The sequence below is a fragment of the Dysidea avara genome, chromosome 8 (assembly GCF_963678975.1).
Source record: "Dysidea avara chromosome 8, odDysAvar1.4, whole genome shotgun sequence".
NCBI classification, from domain to species: Eukaryota; Metazoa; Porifera; class Demospongiae; order Dictyoceratida; family Dysideidae; genus Dysidea; species Dysidea avara.
The window spans coordinates 6,170,655-6,197,186 of record NC_089279.1 but is presented as its reverse complement, the minus strand read 5'-3'; the positions used below and the strand labels follow the sequence as shown (position 1 = coordinate 6,197,186).

At 39.4% G+C, this 26,532-nt stretch overlaps 1 protein-coding gene across 1 annotated transcript; it reads right to left on the bottom strand.

The window, feature by feature from the left end:
* Window positions 1-964: 964 nt before the first annotated feature.
* Window positions 965-13,642, bottom strand: LOC136262800 (uncharacterized). Its single transcript, XM_066057202.1, has 16 exons — window positions 13,072-13,642; window positions 12,695-13,017; window positions 12,319-12,641; window positions 12,060-12,233; window positions 11,750-12,006; window positions 11,629-11,695; window positions 11,483-11,578; window positions 11,280-11,435; window positions 11,107-11,223; window positions 10,998-11,057; window positions 10,775-10,937; window positions 10,683-10,721; window positions 10,426-10,633; window positions 6,847-7,066; window positions 6,370-6,592; window positions 965-6,314 (listed from the first exon to the last, which is right to left on the bottom strand). The coding sequence occupies exons 1-16, from the start codon at window positions 13,580-13,582 to the stop codon at window positions 1,143-1,145; spliced, it is 8,109 nt and encodes a 2,702-aa protein (XP_065913274.1). The 5' UTR covers window positions 13,583-13,642; the 3' UTR covers window positions 965-1,142.
* Window positions 13,643-26,532: the final 12,890 nt, after the last annotated feature.

Here is a 26,532-nt window from a genome sequence, read left to right as displayed (position 1 = left end):
GGCATTTCTGAATTTTGCTTTTCTTCATAGAATAGATACATTTCCCACTCCAACTCAAGTACTGAAGTACTTACAAGATTATTGTGAACACTATGAACTGCTTCAACATGTGATACTCAACCACGGGGTGGATCATGTGAGCTTAAAGGAAGGTGGGCTTTTTGCAAGTGGTTGGTTACAGTGACAGATCTTATCAACAACCAAACATTATGTGAAGAGTTTGATAATGTCTTCGTGTGTTCACAGTAAGTATTTAATTTTGTGTATTGTTGCATGTAGATTGAATTATAATTATTTTGTAGTTCATCAGAGCATTTCATTAAACCAGTGGAAAACTTAAGTTTGGTAAACGCTACACACAAGACTTATGTGCTGGTGCTTCTGCATACTTTGATAGTTCTTGTGGCCTCACTGCAGAAACTGACAGCAATCATGGAATACAACCTTATACATTCATGGCATTCCTTATACGTACAAATATCTTGTTTGCTTATTTTGATATGCAGGTTATGTGGGCATTGGGGGTGTGGCTGGGATTGCAACAGGCTCCTCTGGAATCAACTGTTGAGATTCTCAAGGAGTACATACTGTACGTATAATGAACTAGCTAAATGTTCTGAAATGTTAGGTACCTTTTCCAGTAATGGAACATATTTCCAAAAGGGAAATGATCTTCTTTAATCAAAGAATGAAAAATATAATATTACCACCTGGATTTTAACTAACAATTATAACTAATGTTTATTAATTCAGATACATAACAGTTAGCCATCTTTATGGTGCTGTTGTAGACAACCCATTCAAGCACAATTTGAAGTTCTGTTTTGAGCTCGTTCTATTTGTATATAGTTGATTCACAAACCACTAAAAAATCTCTAACATCAATTCATTGATTCCATTGCATGCATAAGGCGTATTTTGTTTAAAGCTATGAAGGATAATATATCTATAATAGTCAAATATATAATCACTGAATATACCAAATAATTCATTGAACATATCAAATAATCATTTTTAAACAAATGGCCTATACATAGATATGTATGTGGTGAAGAATAATATGCATAAAACAACTTCATAATGTGTCAATGTTAAAGTGTCAATGTTAAAGTGTTAAATGATGATGCATGCAATAAATGTGGTTAAAAGGGGTTTTCAACAAATTCAGTTAATTGGGATAAGAGATTTTCCAGTTCTTCATCAGGCTCCTGTTCAGATTGTGCCATCAATGATTCACTTAAGATTGAATCATCACGCTTCATAGGAGACTTGGTGGGAACAGTGCTAACACTAGGAGTAGTGTTACTGGTAGTGCTTGGGATTATATCTAGCGGTGTCATAGCATTTAGACCAGCTATTATCTCATCAAAGTTCAAGTTTATCTTAGTCTCTTCTAGTTCTGTGTCTATCACACTTGGCGCAGGTTGTTTGTCAATGTGTTTTTTTGCTCCCCAATCTTTATGGCCACCACTGAGCACAACATCATTAGTGGCCTCACTAGAGTTTGCTGCCATATCTGACAACATGCCAAGCTCTAATCCAAAAGTGTCATGCCCATCATTGAGTTGCAAAGGTGGCATAGACTCATACCAGGTGGCATTCGTAGAATGGTTTAATACACTTTGGTTTGCTGACCGATCCAGTAGACTTTGATTTGCCAATGGATCACTGCTAGAGTGATGTAATTTGTCAAATGATGAGGAGTCAGAGTCATCATGGGAATCTGGTAATTTTGTAGGAAAAAGGTGGTCATCATAGCTAGCAGTAGCAGCATGGTCTAATTTGTGTTGCGAGTGACCTACTGGTTTATTGTACACAGCAGAAGGAATCTTGTCAGGAACAGCAGATTTGGTAATCTTGTGAAGATCATTAACATGATCTATTTCATGCAGTATTTCGGTATTTTTTAGTTGTGATTCTACCTTTTCTGTCACATCGTTGCTCACTTGTGGTTGTGTGAATTGTTTATTGTTAGTGGGAAGGAGTTGATCTGGAGTAGTGGATGAAGCTTTCTTGAGATGATCATCTATTTTATGTTTTATTCCAGATTTTAGCTGCGATGTCATCATTTTTGTCACATCTTTGCTTGTAGGGCTGACAAGAGCAGGTTGAGCTTGTGGTTGTGCACCTTGTTCACTGTTAGTGGGAAGAGTTTGATCCGTAGTACCAGATGAAAGGTGTTCATCTATTTTACTTTTTATTTCAGTTTTTACCTTTGATTCCATCATTTTCATCACGCCTTTGCTTGTAGGGTTGACAAGAGCAGGTTGAGCTTGTGGTTGTGCACCTTGTTCACTGTTAGTGGGAAGAGTTTGATCCGGAGTGCCAGATGAAAGGTGTTCATCTATTTTACTTTTTGTTTCAGTTTTTACCTTTGATTCCATCATTTTCATCACGCCTTTGCTTGTAGGGTTGACAAGAGCAGGTTGAGCTTGTGGTTGTGCACCTTGTTCACTGTTAGTGGGAAGAGTTTGATCCGGAGTACCAGATAAAAGATGTTCATCTATTTTACTTTTTATTCCAGATTTTACCTTTGATTTCATAAATTTTGTTACGCCTTTGCTTGTAGGGTTGACAAGAGCAGGTTGAGCTTGTGGTTGTGCACCTTGTTCACTGTTAGTGGGAAGAGGTTGATCTGGAGTACCAGATGAAAGGTGTTCATCTATTTTACTTTTTATTCCAGATTTTACCTTTGATTTCATAAATTTTGTTACGCCTTTGCTTGTAGGGTTGACAAGAGCAGGTTGAGCTTGTGGTTGTGCACCTTGTTCACTGTTAGTGGGAAGAAGTTGATCTGGAGTACCAGATGAAAGGTGTTCATCTATTTTACTTTTTATTCCAGATTTTACCTTTGATTTCATAAATTTTGTTACGCCTTTGCTTGTAGGGTTGACAAGAGCAGGTTGAGCTTGTGGTTGTGTACCTTGTTCACTGTTAGTGGGAAGAGTTTGATCCGGAGTACTAGATGAAAGTTGTTCATCTATTTTACTTGTTATTTCAGATTTTACCTTTGATTCCATCATTTTCATCACGCCTTTGCTTGTAGGGTTGAAATGAGCAGGTTGAGCTTGTGGTTGTGCACCTTGTTCACTGTTAGTGGGAAGAGTTTGATCCGGAGTACCAGATGAAAGGTGTTCATCTATTTTACTTTTTATTCCAGATTTTACCTTTGATTTCATAAATTTTGTTACGCCTTTGCTTGTAGGGTTGAAATGAGCAGGTTGAGCTTGTGGTTGTACACTGTTAGTGGGAAGAGTTTGATCCGGAGTACTAGATGAAAGGTGTTCATCTATTTTACTTTTTATTCCAGATTTTACCTTTGATTTCATAAATTTTGTTACGCCTTTGCTTGTAGGGCTGACAAGAGCAGGTTGAGCTTGTGGTTGTACACCTTGTTCACTGTTAGTGGGAAGAGTTTGATCCGGAGTACCAGATGAAAGGTGTTCATCTATTTTACTTTTTATTCCAGATTTTACCTTTGATTTCATAAATTTTGTTACGCCTTTGCTTGTAGGGCTGACAAGAGCAGGTTGAGCTTGTGGTTGTACACCTTGTTCACTGTTAGTGGGAAGAGTTTGATTCGGAGTACCAGATGAAAGGTGTTCATCTATTTTACTTTTTATTCCAGATTTTACCTTTGATTTCATAAATTTTGTTACGCCTTTGCTTGTAGGGTTGACAAGAGCAGGTTGAGCTTGTGGTTGTGTACCTTGTTCACTGTTAGTGGGAAGAGTTTGATCTGGAGTACTAGATGAAAGTTGTTCATCTATTTTACTTGTTATTTCAGATTTTACCTTTGATTCCATCATTTTCATCACGCCTTTGCTTGTAGGGTTGAAATGAGCAGGTTGAGCTTGTGGTTGTACACCTTGTTTACTGTTAGTGGGAAGAGTTTGATCCGGAGTACCAGATGAAAGGTGTTCATCTATTTTACTTTTTATTCCAGATTTTACCTTTGATTTCATAAATTTTGTCACACCTTTGCTTGTAGGGTTGACAAGAGCAGGTTGAGCTTGTGGTTGTACACCTTGTTCACTGTTAGTGGGAAGAGTTTGATCCGGAGTACCAGATGAAAGGTGTTCATCTATTTTACTTTTTATTCCAGATTTTACCTTTGATTTCATAAATTTTGTTACGCCTTTGCTTGTAGGGTTGACAAGAGCAGGTTGAGCTTGTGGTTGTACACCTTGTTCACTGTTAGTGGGAAGAGTTTGATTCGGAGTACCAGATGAAAGGTGTTCATCTATTTTACTTTTTATTCCAGATTTTACCTTTGATTTCATAAATTTTGTTACGCCTTTGCTTGTAGGGTTGACAAGAGCAGGTTGAGCTTGTGGTTGTGTACCTTGTTCACTGTTAGTGGGAAGAGTTTGATCTGGAGTACTAGATGAAAGTTGTTCATCTATTTTACTTGTTATTTCAGATTTTACCTTTGATTCCATCATTTTCATCACGCCTTTGCTTGTAGGGTTGAAATGAGCAGGTTGAGCTTGTGGTTGTACACCTTGTTTACTGTTAGTGGGAAGAGTTTGATCCGGAGTACCAGATGAAAGGTGTTCATCTATTTTACTTTTTATTCCAGATTTTACCTTTGATTTCATAAATTTTGTCACACCTTTGCTTGTAGGGTTGACAAGAGCAGGTTGAGCTTGTGGTTGTACACCTTGTTCACTGTTAGTGGGAAGAGTTTGATCCGGAGTACCAGATGAAAGGTGTTCATCTATTTTACTTTTTATTCCAGATTTTACCTTTGATTTCATAAATTTTGTTATGCCTTTGCTTGTAGGGTTGACAAGAGCAGGTTGAGCTTGTGGTTGTACACCTTGTTCACTGTTAGTGGGAAGATTTTGATCCGGAGTACTAGATGAAAGGTGTTCATCTATTTTACTTTTTATTCCAGATTTTACCTTTGATTTCATAAATTTTGTTACGCCTTTGCTTGTAGGGTTGACAAGAGCAGGTTGAGCTTGTGGTTGTGCACCTTGTTCACTGTTAGTGGGAAGAGGTTGATCCGGAGTACCAGATGAAAGGTGTTCATCTATTTTACTTTTTATTCCAGATTTTACCTTTGATTTCATAAATTTTGTTACGCCTTTGCTTGTAGGGCTGACAAGAGCAGGTTGAGCTTGTGGTTGTGCACCTTGTTCACTGTTAGTGGGAAGAGTTTGACCTGGAGTACCAGATGAAAGGTGTTCATCTATTTTACTTTTTATTCCAGATTTTACCTTTGATTTCATAAATTTTGTTACGCCTTTGCTTGTAGGGCTGACAAGAGCAGGTTGAGCTTGTGGTTGTGCACCTTGTTCACTGTTAGTGGGAAGAGTTTGATCCGGAGTACCAGATGAAAGTTGTTTATCTATTTTACTTGTTATTTCAGATTTTACCTTTGATTCCATCATTTTCATCACGCCTTTGCTTGTAGGGTTGAAATGAGCAGGTTGAGCTTGTGGTTGTACACCTTGTTCACTGTTAGTGGGAAGAGTTTGATCCGGAGTACTAGATGAAAGGTGTTCATCTATTTTACTTGTTATTTCAGATTTTACTTTTGACTTTATAAATTTTGTTACGCCTTTGCTTGTAGGGTTGACAAGAGCAGGTTGAGCTTGTGGTTGTGCACCTTGTTCACTGTTAGTGGGAAGAGTTTGATCCGGAGTACCAGATGAAAGGTGTTCATCTATTTTATTTTTTATTCCAGATTTTACCTTTGACTTCATAAATTTTGTTACGCCTTTGCTTGTCGGGCTGACAAGAGCAGTTTGAGCTTGTGGTATGTCATCAAGATGGATAAGCGTTGGAGCTGTCACTTTAGGCTGTTGTGGGTGTGGTTGAGCAGTGGCACAGTAAATGGATATAGCACGTTTTTGTAAAGGGTTCATCACATCAACAGGCTCATGATGCTTAATCCTTCCCGAAGAAGCAGTAGAGTAATGAAGACCTGATTCTCCATGAATGGTATTTGGACGAGATGTTCTAGCATCAGAGTGTTGAGAAGTAGGTACCTTTCTGTATTGTGGAACAAAACAACTGTTCAAAAAACGGACAACAATTATGCTAATTTCTTCCTTGCTACCATGGGCCAGGGCTAAGTCTCTTAACTTGCTGGCAGCCATTTTGGAATCAGCAATATTCCGTATTTGAGTAACTGCCTCTCTGTAAGAGATACATTCCCAGAATGGTGCATTTGCCATCACAAGAAACTCATCATTTTCAGTCAGCTGAATTGAGATGGTGGAGGGTAGGGGGATAACGTGAGGGTGATGATGGTAGCAGCCAATCAAACGTGAAGGTTTACAAACAGCATTGATCATTCCATCCTACAAAAACACAACTCATTGCATTCACACAGACAGTTGCAAAACATCTGCTTACTTTAGTAACAAAGCCTTTCAACCCCACAACCCGTTCAAGTTCATTTTTACTTTTGTCAGCTACATGAGGAAGAGTAATCTGGATGACTTCACCATTACTGCACAGTATGGCTTCATTAAGGCCCACATTTGCAATGTGTAAAATGTCACGATTGTCATCGGCAGTGACAAGGTGACACAGTAGCACTGATGCACCCATCTGATGTCCAGCATCTCCAAGTTGCCTGAAATTATACAATGCACAATAGGACAAAAGTTTTCTACTTTATTGTATAAAACATTCGTTTTGCATTAATTTTTAGCTTAGTCATTGAACTCATGTGCAATAAATTATAACTCTCAATGCTGTATGGTCTTTTTCCAAGTTATATTCTTTATAGCTGTACCACAATTATACAAACTAATAGCGTCAATCGAGTTATTAGTCCTCACACTCACAACAAAAAATTTAAATGTGTTTACTAAGCTGGAACTATACCTGTGCAGGGTAAGGAAAGTGTGCTCTAAGTAGAGCATCTCATTCTCTTCAAATGGCGATCGCTCCAGTTCATCACACAACGTAGGTCTCAGTAAACTATGTAGGATATGTGGAACATCTGGTGATCCATTACCATCAATAATAGCCAGCAATCCATCCTGTCCACTATAAAGAGAAGTCTCCTTAACCTGTTCAGTGCATTTAACCAGTGTGCTAGCACCTAAAATAAAATACATAATATTACCAAGAGTATATACCAGCGTTGGAAGTGGGTCACACCTGTTGACCCACAAACCAATGTGGATGTGACCCACATGATAGTTTTCATATTTTTAATTGTATTGTAAAATGAGAGATATAAATTAAGATACAATTGAAAATCTGTAATTTGCTAATTGATTGTACAAAAATCATTAAAGTTGATAAGGTCTTGTCCATGTACAGTTAGATTATCCCTTTTCTAACAGCTTCATAAAAGACAACAGTGGATTCCACAGCATCATCCTTTAGGCGGTTCCTATCTTTCTGTGCAATACGTTCTGCCCCACTAAAATGCCTCTCAGACTCAGTACTAGATGCTGGTATGACTAACACTTGCCGTGCCAAACAACTCAAAATTGGAAAGTTAAAGCTCTGCTGTCCCCACCACAACAAAGGATCAAATACTGACCTCACAGCATCAGGCTGCTGTAAATCTACAACAGTTATAGAGTTGTAATGTCGGAACTCTGCGTCAACATCAGCTTCAAACTCTGATACATGGCCACTACTTTTAGAGGTACTGGAAGCCACATTTCTAAATTCAGCAAATGGGTCATATTTTGCCTTCTTGGTAGATGTTTCATTATCAGGACATTCTGCTGTGGCTGTCATGTCTTCAAGGTCACTAGTGTCTGAATCATCACTGACAAGAATGCCATTAAAATGCATTGCATTCTCCCTTGCAGCTTGTACTGCCTGCTCAAGTAGATTCCTCCTCCGTTCTTTACCATCCTTAACGAATGAAAAAGATTTCAGGGACGGGTCAAGATAAGATGCTGCAACACGCAGGGCAGTTATGTCCATCCACATCTTCTCATCCAAAGCCATGACCAAATTCCTTTTGAGGATACGTCCTGCAGCACTGTCAGTGGTTGGCAGCTCTGACCAGTAATTGCGAAGCAAGTAGCATGCTGGCAAAACAGATTGAGGAGTGACAATGTAAGAATATTCCAAAATATCAAACATTGCCTCAGCCTTTTGCAGTATCTTCAGTACCTCCTCTAATAGTACTATATCTATATGAACTAACAAGTCGTCTCTCTTTCTATCCCTCAAAAGTGGCCTCAAAGCGTCAAAGCTATAAGAATAGAAGAAAACTTGCTAATCAAACTACACCATGGTTGTGTCTTTCCACCACTTTTCAAGGTGGCTGGCAAGTTATACTGTATCCCACCTGATTTCTTAACAAACTTTACAAGGCAATCAGCACATTCATTCAATGAGTACAATTCAGTGCTCTCCCCACAAGACCTTTCCCATCCTGTATTGATAGAGGTGGACAAAGGGTGGCATGCACAATTAATGTGACACTTGGAATTTGTTGCAGCTACCATGTTTGCATCTTTATCAGTGGTGCATGGCACATTCTCTGCTTCTAGCCCAGCTTCAATTAGAATCCTATCTAAGGCTACCTGGATGTGGTCAGCTGTCTTTGTCTCGGGAAAGAATTTACAGGCATACATAGCATGTTTAATAGCCCATTGTCTTTTATCTGGACCGGATTCTTCTATCCAGAAAAAAGGTTACATCTAGATATGAGCGCTGTACGACACTATCTGACCACAGGTCACTAACAAAGGAAACTGCACCTAATTTTGATGGACCAGCTATCAACTCTCTAATGCTACCCTGTATCTGGCCAAACGTCTTAACAATGTCGCTTCGAACTGTTTTACGTCCTGCAATAAAATCTGAGGCAGAAACATGCCCATAACCGGCACCTAAATCTACAAATGCCTGAGCAAAGTCTTTCAGTGATTCTTGCTCAACAAAACGATATGGCAATTGTGCGGCAGCAACAAGAGTGGCAGTCCGTTTACGAATCAGCGTTTTGGTTTGTTCACCTACCTTCTTTCCAGTGCGTTTCACGAAGCTATCTAGTGTCTTCATGCCAGGAACCCTTTCTACAACTTTGCTGGCACAGCTGCTATCCCTACCACTTGCAACACTACTACCACTACCACTTGCAACACTACTATCATTACAAGAAAATGGGGTACAATTCTTTAAATGGTCCAGCATATTCTTTGTTAGACCTTCCAACTCATCCGCATTGTGCGGGTGACACCCACATTTAAGGCTTTTCACCCGCTCACCCGCATAAATGTATTCATCACCCGCATAAAAATAATTTCCAGCCAGAAATCGCAAATGCCTTCACTTACACAATCAGGATCTGAATTGGCATCACGTGAGACACAATTAATATGATTGTGGGTTTAAATTAAATCATGTGAGAGGATTTTAAAATAGTATGCTGATGGCGGGAGTTTATTGGCGATGATATTCAACCATTTCATTGGATCAACATTAGATTATTCTACTATTCTGAGTTAATATAATGATATTGTAACGTATTAGCACTAAATTTGGGAGGCATTGATTGAGAAAGTACAGTTGTGAGTCTTAACTGAGTCTTAACAGAGTCTCCAGAGTGCATTGCATAAAAGGAATACTACTTGTTGAGGAGTTAAAAGACGATTCATTGTGTAAAACATAAAATGACTGCTACCTGTTGAGTTAAAAGACGATTCGGACTTTTGCATCACGTGATATGGAACGAGACCGTCGCCGAGGATAGTAGATGGGTAAAATGATTGTAGCTCAGTCATGCAGTAGTAAATAAGCTGCAGATAACAGCAGTGTATAGGTTTAGCTTGGGGCAATGCACTTTAACAACCAATTTGTGCATGAATACTTGTTTTTAGCCCTCATGAATGTGGGCTCTGCATACACTTGGCTAGTTACAGGTAGCTGGGGGTTGATTCACCCGCACAAAACTTTTCCAAGGTTGGAAAGTCTGTCTTTGTGCCTAGTGATTTTTCTTCACCTTTTGCCATTCTTTTATAAAGAAGACAGGACTTACACACACTACAACAAGCAACACCACGTACTTGCTCATTCTTCACTGGATCCCAAACAAGACGAAATTGGTCCCAAGCACGACTGCCCTTCGACTTCTTGTTAATCTTAAGAACCAACTCTCCCGACACCACACGCTTTGTAACAGTTTGAGGCGATATGGTATCACACGGTTCAGAATGAACACCAGCAGATGGCGGCTCAGACGCAATGTTCAACAGTGCCGCTTCTTCGCGCAAATCCCGGATGCTCGACCAGAAGCCATATTTCAAGTTCACGTGATCTAATTAATTATCGGGTCACATTCGGATAATTTATTTCGCGGATGAGACCTGCTCGACCTGGCAAAAGTGACCCGAATGACCCGGATTTCCCGGGTCATCCGACCCACTTCCAACGCTGGTATATACCATTATATACTCTTAATATTACTAGTGAGCATGTCTTCTATCTTACTTGGAACGTGTGAAGATCCAAAGATCCATCTGCCATGTGCAGGTACACCACCTGTAATTACTCGAGTAGCTTTAGCTCTTACAGCTTTGCCTTCAAAAACAATGTGGCTGACATTGCTTAAGTTTTTGCTGAGAACTCCCATGCTTGATGACAATGCTACATTACCAGACACATCTAGATTAATTAGCTTTTTGGGAACCCACGTTTGCTACAAAAAGAGACAAACTAAACTGTAAAAACAAATTGGATGTAATTACCTCTACATTCCTTATTTGGTTGTGGGAAACATCCACTATCTATGAGATCACAATAACATAAATTAATGTGTTAGCAGAAGGAAGTGTCTTACTGATAGTATATCATTTCTAGACAGAGTAGGTAGTTCTGCTAAATTGTTGTCATTTAAGAAAAGAGACTGCAACTTTTGACAGGCACCGACAGACACTGGAAAGCTGTCAAGGTTGTTACCAGCCAATCCCAACACATCCAGGTGTTTGAAAGGTATGAAAAAACTACCAGGGGCAACAACAAAAATAAATACATGTATATGCCACCAAAGATTATTTACTTACTCAGCAGAAATATAAGATATCCTGTTGTATGCCAGGTGTATAACTTTGAGATTTGAACAGCTAACAGGAAGAATGTATCATTTTTATACCAGGAGCAGCTGCAGCTTACTGGCTGATAAAGTCGACTTCTGTCAAAAAATTACCAGATGCATAGAATTCTGTTAGCAGTGGAGGAAGTGCAGGAAGCTGTTCCAGCTGATTACAACTGACATTCAGCACTTGTAGCCTGCAGTGAAAGCATTGGCATAGTTAAGTATAGTGATGTTTGGTGGCTTATCTTACTTGTTTGCATTGGACACAAATGATAGTGGGAGTTCGACTAGTTTATTGCAGTGAACAGAAAATTGTTCTAGATTACATGCTGCTAGTGCAGTAGGTAGAGCTGTGAGTTGGTTGTGGGAGACTGACAAGAATTTAAGACTCTTGCAGTCGAAAATCCTATAATGGATATGTATACACACAAACTTTAAGCATCATAATCTTACTTATCAGGTAAGGTGGATAGCTCATTGTAGCTGAGATCTAGATGGAGCAAGTTAGGAAAGTGACATATCTCCTCAGGGATTTCCAACAACTTGTTCCTGTAGCATTAAGGTAATAGTTTGTATATAAAATTATAATAACTGTTTACCTTGATAAATTCAATCTGGTCATCTTCTTTGTAATAGGCTGTCCTTCAATAAAGATTTGTGAGATATCTGTATATATATATACACGTATGTATACACTATCAGAGCAATATATTAACTAACTGTTAGATTTTGCTAGCACAATTGTACTAGCTGAACTCCCTAGTGAAAGTGTGTCCAACTTGTTAGAGGAGCAATCAATCTTTTCAACACTTGGGATAGATGACGTATTAACTTCAGACAGAGCATTTCCATTCACTCGTACTAGCTTAAGGTTCTTCAACCCTTGCAAAGTGTGAGGCAGGGAAACAATGATGTTGTTAAGACGCACATCAAACTCCTCCAACATATTCATCTTGTGCATGTCTTCAGGTATTTCACTGCATTAAAATAATTCTATACAATGACCTTGTATACAGTATGAAGTACATACATGATCATGTTCCCTGCAACAAGCAGTGTCTTGAGTAGTCGCAGTTCTTTAACTACATGTGGAATCTCTGTCAGTCGGTTGAAGGAAACAGACAGTGTTAACAGAACATGCAAGTATTGCATTTGATAGGGAAGATTAGTGAGCTGATTAGACTGCATCTGCAGGACCTGCAAACTGGAGTAGTAAATAATGATTATGCATATTTGCTTGTAATTGAATTTTTAACATACTTCAGAATGTTTAGAAAAGATTGGCTTACCTCTGTAAATATCCAATGTCACTGGGAACTTCCTTGATGCTGTTACAACTCAAATTCAGTTCTTTAAGTGACTTCAGCTGGCAAATTGCAATAGGAAAACTCTCAAGTTTGTTATCTTGCAGAGACAGATTGGTTAAGTAGGTGAATGTTTGTATGTTGCTGAGCCAACAATGATCACTTTGCTCCAAACTTACTGACTTGTCCCCCAGGTAATTTTTGGACAGAGACAAAGTATGTATGGTTGGGTCTAGCAACAAATATTGTGGGATTTCTTCAAGGCCAAAGGCATTCAGATAAACCTCATTAAATGGCCGTGCAGACAACTATGTGCAAAACATTCAAATGTAATAAATTACATCAACGCACACATGTTTACCCTTTTGATTTGTTCAGTCCACTGGTTTTGTTGAATAAGTGTGTTAAAAGCCAATATTATGTCAGGCTCCCTATCCATCACAGATCTGAGTCGTATGCAATAATGATAGCTGTTGCTATTATGGTTTGCAACAGTCATTTCAGATAGTGTTACAGAAAGATGCGGTTTACTCTCTGGGGCACCTCCACTAAACTTGTAAACATATAGCCTGGTACAGCAAAGGATGCAAAGCCTTTTTGAGTAGCTACCAAAAAAGCCCCCTTTGACTTTTAAAGTTTCCTTCAGATATACTTTGTTGTCCAATTCGCTGCCCGATTCGAAGCCTATATATAGTATTGCAACTCATATATATGCCATGTAGCTATTTGGATGCTTACCTGTTACAAATTGGATCAAATTGGCTAGTTCCAGATGATGTCCCTCCTCTTGAATACGCTTTGCATCAGAATAACCGACCATTCTGAGGTAGTCTGTTTGTATATATAGCGGATAGTCGTGATTTGCATTAAGCTTCTTAACATAGTGACCGCCAAACACAATGTAAAGCTCATTGCAATGACATTGTGACATGATAGTTCCTGCTGGGGTCATTAGTGTACACCTCACAAGGTCAGAAAATGTCCCTTCCGCGGCTGTCCGGTAGACCCGCACTGTACCTCGGATGGGATCCTGTCTTATCCACGTGAGCAGTTCATCCTCCGCTGCGCTACCCTGCTCATAATTGTCGTAGAAATCGGTACTATCTGTAAACTCGTCTGTAGAACTTCTTCCTTTGTAAGCGGATTGAGTAAGAGACTTTGCCGCTGAAGAGCGCGCGGCGCTTTGGCCTTCCTGAACCCACCAAGGGACAATTGGGGAAAATGAGCCAAGATCTTTCTGCTGAAACATAGTTTACTCTTGTTGACTAGTTTCGTGACGCCTATATCACTCAATATCAGCCACACCCATTTTAACACTCTGTACTAAATTTGCGCGCCCACGCGCCTACGTATTTAAAAATCAATTAGCTCTACACGGAAGTAAATGGTTAGGCTATTTGATTGATTGATTGGTTGATTGATTGATTTGTAACTTGTTGCTGATAGTATCCCTGGGAGCTAAAACACTACAGCTCCAGTAAACTACACACCAAACACTGCAGCTATACACTATAGTTCATAATGTTGAGCAGGCATCCTAGGCCTTTACGTCACTGGTCTTTGCGACTACAGGAGGTATGGCAACCGTTTTTTATTTCAATTTTATCGCAGACTTGCTGATCTATTGTAGAGTCCGCAACGCGAAAAAATCGATATCCTCCAATCAACTACCTAACTATTGTCATGTGTTAGACCATAGATAGTGTCAGTAGGTATATTATCTATGGTTAGGCTAAATAACACCAACGTGGCAGCCAAGTTTGTCACTTTCTTCTGGTAGAGAACGATACAAATGTCTTAAAATCAAGTGATTTTCGTTGCAACAGTTCGTAGGGTTCTTCGTATGCCACGATACTCACTCTAAACATTGTTCAAGTAGTCTATCATCAACTCAAAGTATTGGTGGTTTGATTTTATTGGTCAGTTTCTGGTGGCAGTACGATCTGTGCGGCTTTTTGGCGACAGACAAAATGTTTCTTCCTGTGGAGCACATGACAAGCAGAGCAGCAACTGCGCCGTGGGTCAGCAATGACCAGTACTAGGTAAAGTACCTGCATGCGGAGTATGGTTGTAATTGAAACCTTGCTTGTTAGCCATCTGGCTGAGCCTCGGGTTGAGCCATCTATATGCTGGAATTCGGCCAAAATGACGTGATTTTTGCAAACAAATACCAGAATGGATGATACATCAGTGAGACAGTCTCCAACAGCAAGGATACGAAGCTTATAAACACCTAACAATACGGCTATCTCGCCCAGTAAACGCATATCGTAGGCGGGGAAAGTTACGCGTGGGAAAAATTTCGCGAATTGCAATCTACTTTGTATACCGGCGTAAAAGTTTCGCGATGCTGATTTTGCATACTGATTTATTACTGTACAAATACAAGCATGTAGAAGCTAACGGTCGTAAAAGTTTCGCGATAGCTACTGCATTCGCGAAACTTTTCCCACGCGTAACTTTCCCCGCCTACGGTAGAGCAATCCAATACATGAAATAGGCACTCACGTGATCGAAATTCAAATCGCGGAAATACCTATGAAATCGCTTTCATTTCTGAATAGGAACCATGCAGTGTACTCCTTTTTGTAAATATTTGTGTTAATTGTTCACTCAGGCGTGGTCTGCAGGGGCGGATCCAGGGGGGGGGGGGGGGGGTTCCAAGGGTTCCATGGAACCCCCCTTTTGAAAAGCCTCTCTCACTCGAGATACTCTAATAGAGCAGTCAAATCGAGGTACTCTAATAGAGCAGTCACAGTAGTCTTTTGAGGAGCAGTGTAGCAAGCTATATATCTAGTTATAAATCATGCAGGAAGGAAATATAGTTGGTGAGGTGGCAGCTATTGTCAGCAGGTGATGACCTTTTTTTTTCTTTTGTTTGGTATTCAACTTATACAGCTAGGCTGAAGTTGCAATTTCAAAGCGGAACCCCCCTTTTTAAAAGTCTGGATCCGCCCCTGGTCTGGGCCAGTGCAGGTGTGTTTTATGCTGTGATGGCATCATAGCCGGAGAGTCTCAGATTGCTAGGCTAATCGAGATGCTGAACCTAATGCACACAAACTGATTGTCACTTGATTCCAAGTGATTTTAAGGTCATTGGAATAGATTATGGTATTTCCGAGATTTTAACATCGATCACGTGAGTGCCTATTTTATGCATTAGATTGCTCTGTGCGTTTACTGGGCGAGATAGCCGTATTGTTAGGTGTTTATAAGCTTTGTATCATTGCTGTTGGAAACTGTCTCAGTGATGTATCAACCATTCTGGTATTTGTTTGCAAAAATCGCGTCATTTTGGCCGAATTCCAGCATATAGATGGCTCAGCCAGATGGCTAACAAGCTTCAATTACATGATAACCATACTCCGCATGCAGGTACTTTACCTAGTACTGGTCATTGCTGACCCACGGCGCAGTTGCTGCTCTGCTTGTCTCGTGCTCCACAGGAAGAAACATTTTGTCTGTCGCCAAAAAGCCGCACAGATCGTGCTGCCACCAGAAACTGACCAATAAAATCAAACCACCAATATACTTTGAGTTGATGATAGACTACTTGAACAATGTTTAGAGTGAGTATCGTGGTATACGAAGAACCCTACGAACTGCTACAACGAAAAATCATGGCACGTGATTTTAAGACATTTGTATCGTTTTCTACCAGAAGAAAGTGACAAACTTGGCTGCCACGCTGGTGTTATTTAAGTTACACTTAGCCTAACACATGACAATAGTTAGGTAGCTGATTGGAGGACGTCGATTCTTCGCGTTGCGGACCCTATCTATCCTAAGTAGCGATTTCCAACCTACCAATTTTTCACACATATTTTTGCTACTTAAATTATACACCTTCAATAAACGTTTCACAAGCTGCCGTTCCAGTAAATGGTAGCCAATGCTTCGTACTTTGTATTGCACTTTACTGGATTAAAATCCATGCGGTATTTATTGAAATACAGCAAATCAAAGTTTGAGAAATAAAAATTCCCATAGGAAGCCCATACAAATAATTGCGTACGTAATTCTAATTGGAAGAATGTGGCACCTGTGATAGCCGAAGTTTCCGAGTGTTTCCGCGTGAATCTGCTGCTGATGAGGACGAAGAAAGTGGTTCTGGGCAAACCGTATATGCTGATTTCGATTTTTCCATGTGTTTTTTGATTGGAGGACGATTGATGTTGGATTACGATGGAAATATGGCCCTTTTAAAGGTAAATCGCCATCTAACACTGCTCAGAATTCAGCATTACAATCATCCTGGGCTTCAAGGCATCCCCCTGCATCGATGCAAGTATAGTTTGAAGGTGAGCAGTTTGTTGTCTTGCGCGGAATTGCAAAATAAGGTTCAAGGTTGAACACAATCTTTTCAAAAGTGGAGACTGGCATGTGATACCAACCTTACATGGCTTCACACTTACCTGATGTTATATTCTGGTGTGTTTACTGCTGTTTTGATCCATTTTATAGCAGCTTCAGTGATTGTAATTTTGATCAGAAACTATTTATAATTTCTCTTTGTAGTACAGTGATGTCATTGTGTTATATAATAATTATCATCCTTAGTGCTTACAATGTGACAAATAAAGCTGAGCAGTGTCCAAACAAATCTATTTTAAAAATAATGTTGCTCTTACAGTGTGTTATCTGATTGTCATGTTTCCGAAGTACGTGTTAATTGCGACTTGTGATGCCAGTACTTGCCATTTATAAAATATTACCGATTTTTCTAGTTAGTTATCCTTGAAAATGCATTAAGTACCTGTGTATATATATTTAGTATTACATAATACAGTTTTATTTATGCATCACTTGCTTTATTCATGTAATATTCTGAGTGGTCAGTCTACAAAGAAGTGGTCACTTTTGAGAGGTTTTACTTACTTCATATGCTGTTCTTCATAAAATAGATATGTGGTGAAAATTTCATGTCGTTATTAGTTTCCTATCTAGATTTATGACACTTTGTATATTGTGTTTGGTGCCATGCAATATACATAAAAAGCATTGAAATGCTGTACACAAAAATCATCACACTGTCAACTTCTTTTCCTTATATCTTTTGATAGGAACCACTGATTGAGGTGGGGTTTGCACTAAAATGACTCTGACAAAATGCACAATATTGTTCATACCAATGAATGTATGGAATGTTAATTATTTAATTTAGTTGGAAATCTCTATCCTAAGGCTGCAGCACATGTTGCTGTAGACCTTCAGTGCTGGTCACTGTAAAGTGTTAATAATAAATACTTTAGGTTTAAGGAAGAAAATCCATCCCTCCTGGAGGAAGACTGAGTGTGGCCCCGACTAGACATTGGGTGACCTGCAGTTCGAATCCTGGGGTTGGAGGGATTTTTTTCCTTACTTTGGCCCCTTTTCTGTTACACCTTTCCAGCTATAAGTCATTAAGTCTAAGTCCTTGAAGTTAGGTTAGGTAATCCTAAGGCTGCAGCACATGTTGCTGTAGACCTTCAGTGCTGGTCACTGTAAAGTGTTAATAATAATAATAAAAAAAATAATTACCCCGCAGGAACACATTAACTTATGCACTTGTCAATTTCATGCCCCACCCTCCCGAATACAGGGGATTTGACAAATCGTGGTGTCAAATTCCCCACTACTGGGGCAAAATCGGCTGTCAAATCCCCACTATGTCCCCAACCCCATGGTAGGGGATTTGACAACACCTCAAAGATGACTAAGCGCATATTTCATGCATGCGACTAGTAATAAACCTGCCCTGTAGCTAGTAAAATTATAGCAAGTGCAATTTTATTGTTTAGAAATGCAACTACCGAAAATTGGTCAGTGAATTGGACAACTATCAATTTCCCCAGGGGTGGGGACAAGAAGCAATGTCAAATCCCCACCTGGGGTATGAGGACGCCCGGGGGTTGGGGCATGAAATTGACAAGTGCATTACAGTAATATGTATACTTTGGCATGGCTTCGGCGCACCCTATCTTTTTCATTGTTAATATCTGAAACATGTATTCATGGAAGCTGGTCCATTTCCTATCGCTCTGCTGATGCTTCTCCCTAATTGTTTAATTATCAGTATTTTGTCCAGCACTCATGCTATCTGTGCTGGGGGTGGTGGCAAGGGAAGAACATCTACCCCGGGAAAAAAAAGCTATACACTAGATATACATAGGTATACGCAGGTATATGCACAGGTGTACATGAAACTAGGTATACACAGCTGTATATGCAGCATACACAGGGATGCACCAAAACTTGAAGATGGCAGAAGCTGATCATGCACGAATCTCTACCAGAGTCTGTCAATATAATTATGATGTAGTAATAGAACGCATTGGAAAGACAAAACTCTTATTAGCTTGATTCTAAGGGACTTTAGCTATAATAAATCCACTTTAGCTTTTCAATACACAAATCAGTGCGTTGGTTAGGTGTGAAACAACCTTTTTAAGATTCTAGTCTGCAAACCTTTCATTATTTCAACTAAGCTGCATACATTTGTAGGTAAGACAAGAGAATATTAAAAAACATGATCCTGTGTGGAGGCATGCATGTACTTATGATAATTGTGGAATTCATTTCAACCCACAAACTATAGTGATTGTATAACAACTGCTTCATGGTTACTAATTCCAGGAACAGTGTGACAGGATTTGACTAGAGATGGTCTGTTAGTAAAAAAATACATCAAGAATATTGTTTCCTCTTGTAGCAGAGTTGACTGTTTGCGTAAACCCATGTTCTTCAACAAAGTCAATAATAGCATCACATAAACTAGAAGGGTAAGTGAAGTTACTGATATGATTAGTGTCCCAGTTGATGTTTGGTAAATTGAGGTCCCAAATAGGTGAAGGGTAGCGATCAACAATACTTTTGAAAAAGTGGCATAGATTTGTTATGCTGTCTGGCTGTCTATTTGGCGGTCTGTAGAAGGCACATACAATTAGAGTCTGTTGATTAGCAAGAGTGAGTTGATAAGCAATAGCTTCTGTATCAAAATTTATATTCAGATGATGACAATTCAGTGAGTTACGGCCGGCAATCAAAACACCACCATATACAGGAAATGATCAGCATTTTACTAATATTCTATTCTGATATACTAATATTCTATTTTTTTTTTGCTCTTCAACTTTTCAGGAAAGTGCACCTCCTTTCCAAACTCTGGATCTACCCCTGAGTTCATACTGTTAAGTATATCTAATCCAAAACAGCCAAGCTGTAAAAAAAGAGTGCGGCCCTGAGAAAGGCTATGGTGAAAAAAGATGTGAAATCCAAGGTGGCGGCCAAGAAATGGCTGTGATGGTAGGTTAATGGTAAAAATTTTAATAACGACAATTCAGGTGAATTTTGCGCCAAGACCAAGCGGCACCAAATTCACCTGAATTGTTGTTATTAAAATTTTTACCATTAACCTACCATCACAGCCATTTCTTGGCCGCCACCTTGGATTTCACATCTTTTTTCACCATAGCCTTTCTCAGGGCCGCACTCTTTTTTTACAGCTTGGCTGTTTTGGATTAGATTTCACTTCTTTTTGTATTTGTATACCCCAAAGCCGGCCTATGGCCGGCTTTAGGGATTTTTAACCTGTCATTTTTTCTTTACTACAGGAAGAAGAAAAGATGAAGCAGGGTGATTTCTTTGTAGCTGACCTCTCTGCAGCTGATCTCTCTACCGGATGACTTGTTTGTAGCTGAACTCTCTACAGGGTGATTTGTTTGTAGCTGAACTCTCTACAAGGTAACTTCTTCTAGCTGATCTTTCTACAGGGTAATTTGTTTGTAGCTGAATTCTCTACAGGGTGATTTGTTTGCAGCTAAACTGCTGAACTCTCTACAATGTAACTTCTTCTAGCTGAACTCTCTAAGGGTGGCTTGTTTCTAGCTGATCTCTCTACAGGGTGACTTGTTTCTAGCGGAACTCTCTACAGGGTGAATTGTTTGTAGCTGAATTCTCTACAAGGTAACTTCTTCTAGCTGATCTTTCTACAGGGTGATTTGTTTGTAGCTGAATTCTCTACAGGGCAATTTGTTTGCAGCTGAACTCTCTACATGGTAGTTTCTTTGTAGCTGAACTCTCTACAATGTAACTTCTTCTAGCTGAACTCTCTACAGGGTGACTTGTTTCTAGCTGATCTCTCTACAGTGTAACTTGTTTCTAGCTGAACTCTCTACAGGGTGATTTGTTTGTAGCTGAATTCTCTGCAAGGTAACTTCTTCTAGCTGATCTTTCTACAGGGTGATTTGTTTGTAGCTGAATTCTCTACAGGGCAATTTGTTTGCAGCTGAACTCTCTACATGGTAGTTTCTTTGTAGCTGAACTCTATACAATGTAACTTCTTCTAGCTGAACTCTCTACAGGGTGACTTGTTTCTAGCTGAACTCTCTACAGGGTGATTTGTTTGTAGCTGAATTCTCTACAGGGAAATTTGTTTGCAGCTGAACTCTCTACATGGTAGTTTCTTTGTAGCTGAACTCTCTACAATGTAACTTCTTCTAGCTGATCTCTCTACAGGGCAATTTGTATGCAGGTGAACTCTGTACATGGTAGTTTCTTTATAGCTGAACTCTCTACAATGTAACTTCTTCTAGCTGAACTCTCTACAGGTGATTTGTTTTTAGCTGAATTCTCTACAGGGCAATTTGTTTGCAGCTGAACTCTCTACATGGTAGTTTCTTTGTAGCTGGACTCTCTACAATGTAACTTCTTCTAGCTGATCTCTCTACAGGGCAATTTGTTTGCAGCAGAACTCTGTACATGGTAGTTTCTTTGTAGCTGAACTCTCTACAATGTAACTTCTTCTAGCTGATCTCTCTACAGGGCAATTTGTTTGCAACTGAACTCTGTACATAGTAGTTTCTTTGTAGCTGAACTCTCTACAATGTAACTTCTTCTAGCTGAACTCTCTACAGGGTGACTTGTTTATAGCTGAACTCTCTACAGGGTGATTTGTTTGTAGCTGAATTCTCTACAGGGCAATTTGTTTGCAGCTGAACTCTCTACATGGTAGTTTCTTTGTAGCTGAACTCTCTACAATGTAACTTCTTCTAGCTGATCTCTCTACAGGGCAATTTGTTTGCAGCTGAACTCTCTACATGGTAGTTTCTTTGTAGCTGAACTCTCTACAATGTAACTTCTTCTAGCTGATCTCTCTACAGGGCAATTTGTTTGCAGCTGAACTCTGTACATGGTAGTTTCTTTGTAGCTGAACTCTCTACAATGTAACTTCTTCTAGCTGAACTCTCTACAGGGTGACTTGTTTATAGCTGAACTCTCTACAGGGTGATTTGTTTGTAGCTGAATTCTCTACAGGGCAATTTGTTTGCAGCTGAACTCTCTACATGGTAGTTTCTTTGTAGCTGAACTCTCTACAATGGAACTTCTTCTAGCTGATCTCTCTACAGGGCAATTTGTTTGCAGCTGAACTCTGTACATGGTAGTTTCTTTGTAGCTGAACTCTCTACAATGTAACTTCTTCTAGCTGAACTCTCTACATGGTGACTTGTTTCTAGCTGATCTCTCTACAGGGTGACTTGTTTCTAGCTGAACTCTCTACAGGGTGATTTGTTTGTAGCTGAACTCTCTACAAGGTAACTTCTTCTAGCTGATCTTTCTAGAAGGTGATTTGTCTGTAGCTGAATTCTCTACAGGGCAATTTGTTTGCTGCTGAACTCTCTACAATGTAATTTCTTCTAGCTGAACTCTCTACAGGTGACTTGTTTCTAGCTGATCTCTCTACAGGGTGACTTGTTTCTAGCTGCACTCTCTACAGGGTGATTTGTTGTAGCTGAATTCTCTACAGGGCGATTTGTTTGCAGCTGAACTCTCTACATGGTAGTTTCTTTGTAGCTGAACTTTCTACAATATAACTTCTTCTAGCTGAACTCTCTACAGGATGACTTGTTTCTAGCTGATCTCTGTACAGGGTGACTTGTTCCTAGCTGAACTCTCTACAGGTGATTTGTTTGCAGCTGAACTCTCTTACATGGTGGTTTCTTTGTAGCTGAACTCTCTACAATGTAACTTCTTCTAGCTTAACTCTCTACAGGATGACTTGTTTCTAGCTGATCTCTCTACAGGGTGATCTTTTCGTAGCTGAAGTCTGTACAGAGTGGTTTGTTTGCAACTGAACTCTCTTACATGGTGGTTTCTTTGTAGCCGAACTCTCTACAAAGTGACTTCTTCTAGCTGATCTATCTACAGGATGACTTGTTTCTAACTGAACTCTTTACAGTGTGATCTGCTCATAGCGTGAACTTTCTACTGGGTGATTTGTTTGCAGCTAAACTCTTTGCATGATTGTTTCTTTGTAACTGAACTCTCTACAAGGTAACTTCTTCTAGCTGATCTCTCTACAGGATGACTTGTTTCTAACTGAACTCTCTACAGTGTGATCTGTTCATAGCGGAACTTTCTACTGGGTGATTTGTTTGTAGCTAAACTCTTTGCATGATTGTTTCTTTGTAACTGAACTCTCTACAATGTGACTTCTTCTAGCTGATCTCTCTACAGGATGACTTGTTTCTAACTGAACTCTCTATAGTGGATCTGTTCATAGCGGAACTTTCTACTGGGTGATTTGTTTGCAGCAAACTCTTTGCATGATTGTTTCTTTGTAACTGAACTCTCTACAAGGTAACTTCTTCTAGCTGATCTCTCTACAGGGCAATTTGTTTGTAGCTGAATTCTCTACAGGGTGATTTATTTGAGCTGAACTCTCTACATGATGGCTTCTTTGTAGATGAACTCTCTATTAGGTACCTTCTTCTAGCTGATCTGACTACAGGGTGACTTGTTTGTAGCTGAATTCCCTACAGAATAACTTGCAATGTAATATAACTGAGTAAATTATACATGCAACTGAATGCTTTATTAGGGTGACTGTTCTATTAGAGTATCTCGATCTCGCATTTGCTGCACGTAGTTGCCTTTCGAATCATAACTCAGTGATTTGTAATCCGATTCTTCTGTACTACTGCAAGAACTTTCTATGATGATTATTCCAGCTACATACAGATTTTCAGCTCGTTGCTCTAAGCGGTTTGTCTGGTAGACACGAAAACTAATAATTTTTTTATTCATAAAAATCGATCGCGTAATTTTGACACAGGTTGGGTTTTGTGTCATATCTCCATGGTCTTTATCTTGATTCCTTTCAAACCACAAAAAGGCACTCCTACGATGGTTGCTCCATCTACATATCAATTTTCAACTAATTCCTCCAAGGGGTTTACCCTGTAGGCGTGACAGACCTTCGACCTTATTTTACGCAAATAATCGATCATAACTCCGTGAATGTTCATCAGATTCCTACCAAAGTTGGTACGGAGATCCGCCTTAATGAGCCCTTTAAGTGTGCCAAATTTCAGCCCAATCCGAGCACGCATTCGTGTTTTATGGCGAATTTTGCGAAGTGTGCGAAATGAAGAAGATGAAGAAAAAAACGAAGAAATTAAAACGAAATTTTGTTCGCTCGTATCTCGGAAATGGCTGGAGCGATTTTCTTCAAATTTGGTATGTAGACTCCCCTAACTGGGCGGCACGTCTCTAGCAAATTTGGTGCCAATCGGATAAGGGATCACAGAGCTACATAGGTGTGAAAATTGCGTTTTCTTTCTTCCTGTTAATATACTCACGGTGTGGCGCGCCGGCTTCTTGGGCCGCACGACACACTATCGTGTGTCTTGATATACAATAAGGTTGTTATTCCAGCAAATTGCAATTTCATAGACTTCCCTCTTTAGTCAATGTCTTGCATCTGTTGTATTCTTGTGATCAATATGCATCGTTACAGAAAAGTATAACAATCCAATTAAATATGTCACATATAACACAGCTCAGGCTCACCCCACCATGCTTTAGCATCTGTCTAGTCAGGGTACTGTGTGAAGCAGTGACAGCAAAAGTGAGGAACTCCACCCACTGTGATCATGTGCAGACTAATGCACACAACCGAGATCATGCACCTCTTAACAAACCATTAACTCGATCATGATGACACATCCTGTTATTATTGTTTTATATAACTGTACTGGTAGGTGAAAGGCTGACTCAAGATACTGTAATACAGCAGTCAACAGTCACACATGTATATAGCTGTATGCTACCAAACAAACTAGTATACCAAAAAATGAAGTAGGGATCGACGTGATAAAAAGTAGTGAAAAAAGAGATGAATGATGGTATTACAGCATAGCTTCAGCGGTGGGAAAATCCCTACTTTGGCATTGAACAAAATCATGCCAATGTAGGGATTTTCCCATTGAGCTATGCTGTAATACCTCCATTCATCTCTTGTTTCACTATATTTTATCACTTGGATCCCTACTTCATTTTTAAATCAATAATTTTTAATGTACTAGTTACTTTTAGAGGGCTTATTTCGTATGAAGATTCTGGGTAACAGTTTCAAGTGATTGTACAGAAAAGAGAGATGAAATAAGTGTTTTGCCACCATAATTAAGTGTTTGCAATAAGTACTTCTTTGATTGATGAACTGATTTTGGTTTACTGAATTTAAGAGAAACTTGTCAGCAGCTCATCAAAATATTAGGCTCTTCCAAAAGAGGGCTTCCATGGAGCCCTATGAACTTTCCTGGATCCGCCCCTGCTTTTTGGCATGCTCTCGTACTTACATTGGTTATAAGCAATGGCCTTTTATGATACTCTTTATTTTAGCTTAGTCAGCCATTCCATCAGTGTTGAGTATATATCATAAACTTAATTATTAGTTTCTCATCCCCACCCATATCACTGCATGTTTTCTCCACCGCTTCAATGACTTTTTGTAACATTATTGGCTGACTGCAGTTAGTAGAGCCAGTGTAGACCATACAAGAAAGCTACATTTTGAGTCATCTGAGCTATCTAATTCAGCTATCTAGCTAATAATAAGCAATGAAAATGCAAATTTGCTTGCCCACATCACTATCTGAGTATTAGAGGATGAGAAACTAAACAATTAAGCTATATATGTGGCCCAATCAATCACATTATTGTCCAGTAGCTGTATACAGGGGATTTATACAGGCTCTACATTCTGTGTTTTTCCCTCCAGTCCCTAGCGGTAAAGTTGATAGTTATATGCATTCGTGAGCTTCATGATATAGCAACTCATGATCAACAATATGGCCAACATACATCATAGAATATAGTCTCAGCTGATCGTGTGTAGCGTCCGCAAACAAACTTATTAGCTGTCCAGATGAATCTGTTAAAATATATACAACTCATTAGCTATGTAGGCATTTCTGCCGGCACATCTATTTGAAGTATTTGTGTTGTCTTTCCATTGCCAGTTTTAGTTTCACCAACAACCACTAGGGTACAATAATTCTCCAGCAAGTATAGTGTCAAAGAACCAGTGTGGTTGTCATGAAGGCCACAATATGGCAGGTATTATCTTTAGACAATGTTTTTGTTGTGAGATGGACAAGTCGCATGAGGTTGGTATTGTAAGCGATGCGTGTTCCCACCTCCTTGACACTCTGATACATGCTCTAAACTCAGCCCCCAACCTCTGCTGTGGTACAGAGTGCCTGAGGTGATATATGAGTAATCCAAAACTACTCAGCATTAGGCAAGACATATATTGGCAGCTATTGAGCTAGCAACCCACCATAGGTGGGTACCTAAATAGGCACTGCTATTTAATTGATGACACTATCAATGATCTAGTCAAACGGCCAGAACCTTGTAAGACGATAATTTACCAGCTTTCAAAGTTATCTCTCGAGGCACTTAGCAACAACCAACTAGTTTTTACTTTTGATAAGGTGAAAGTAGCTTGTCCAGGTATCACAAAATCAAAAGATAGATTTCGGTTACTGCAGGCTGTGCAACACATTGGCCTTACTGGAAAAACTATGACATTCAATTTCATTCATTTTTCAATTCAAGAATTTCTAACAGCTTACTACATTGCTCACCTTCCACCACATGAAGAGTTGAGAGTGCTCCAAGAGAAGTTCTGGAGTAGTCATCATTCTAACATGTTCTCCTCCATGTACCCTTCACTTGCCAAGGGACAACAACCATCATTTAAACAATTTCTTCAGCAAATATCTTATTTACATAAATTTAGACAACTTTTTTCTAGTAGGAGGGAAGACAACAATGATATTTCAACAAAATTCCTTAAGGATAAATTAAAATGTTTTCACCTTTTTCGTTGTTTTCATGAGGCTGGTGATGTGGAAACTTGTCAATCCATACTAA

What these genes read in the sequence shown, in the direction of transcription:
- LOC136262800 (XM_066057202.1), bottom strand. Translation starts at nt 13,582, where the DNA reads ATGTTTCAGCAGAAAGATCTTGGCTCATTTTCCCCAATTGTCCCTTGG. An exon ending in TGTGCTAGCAAAATCTAACA is followed by an intron (nt 11,696 to 11,749) that starts GTTAGTTAATAT and finishes ATATATATACAG; the next exon opens with ATATCTCACAAATCTTTATT. An exon ending in TGAAAGGCTTTGTTACTAAA is followed by an intron (nt 6,315 to 6,369) that starts GTAAGCAGATGT and finishes GTGTTTTTGTAG; the next exon opens with GATGGAATGATCAATGCTGT.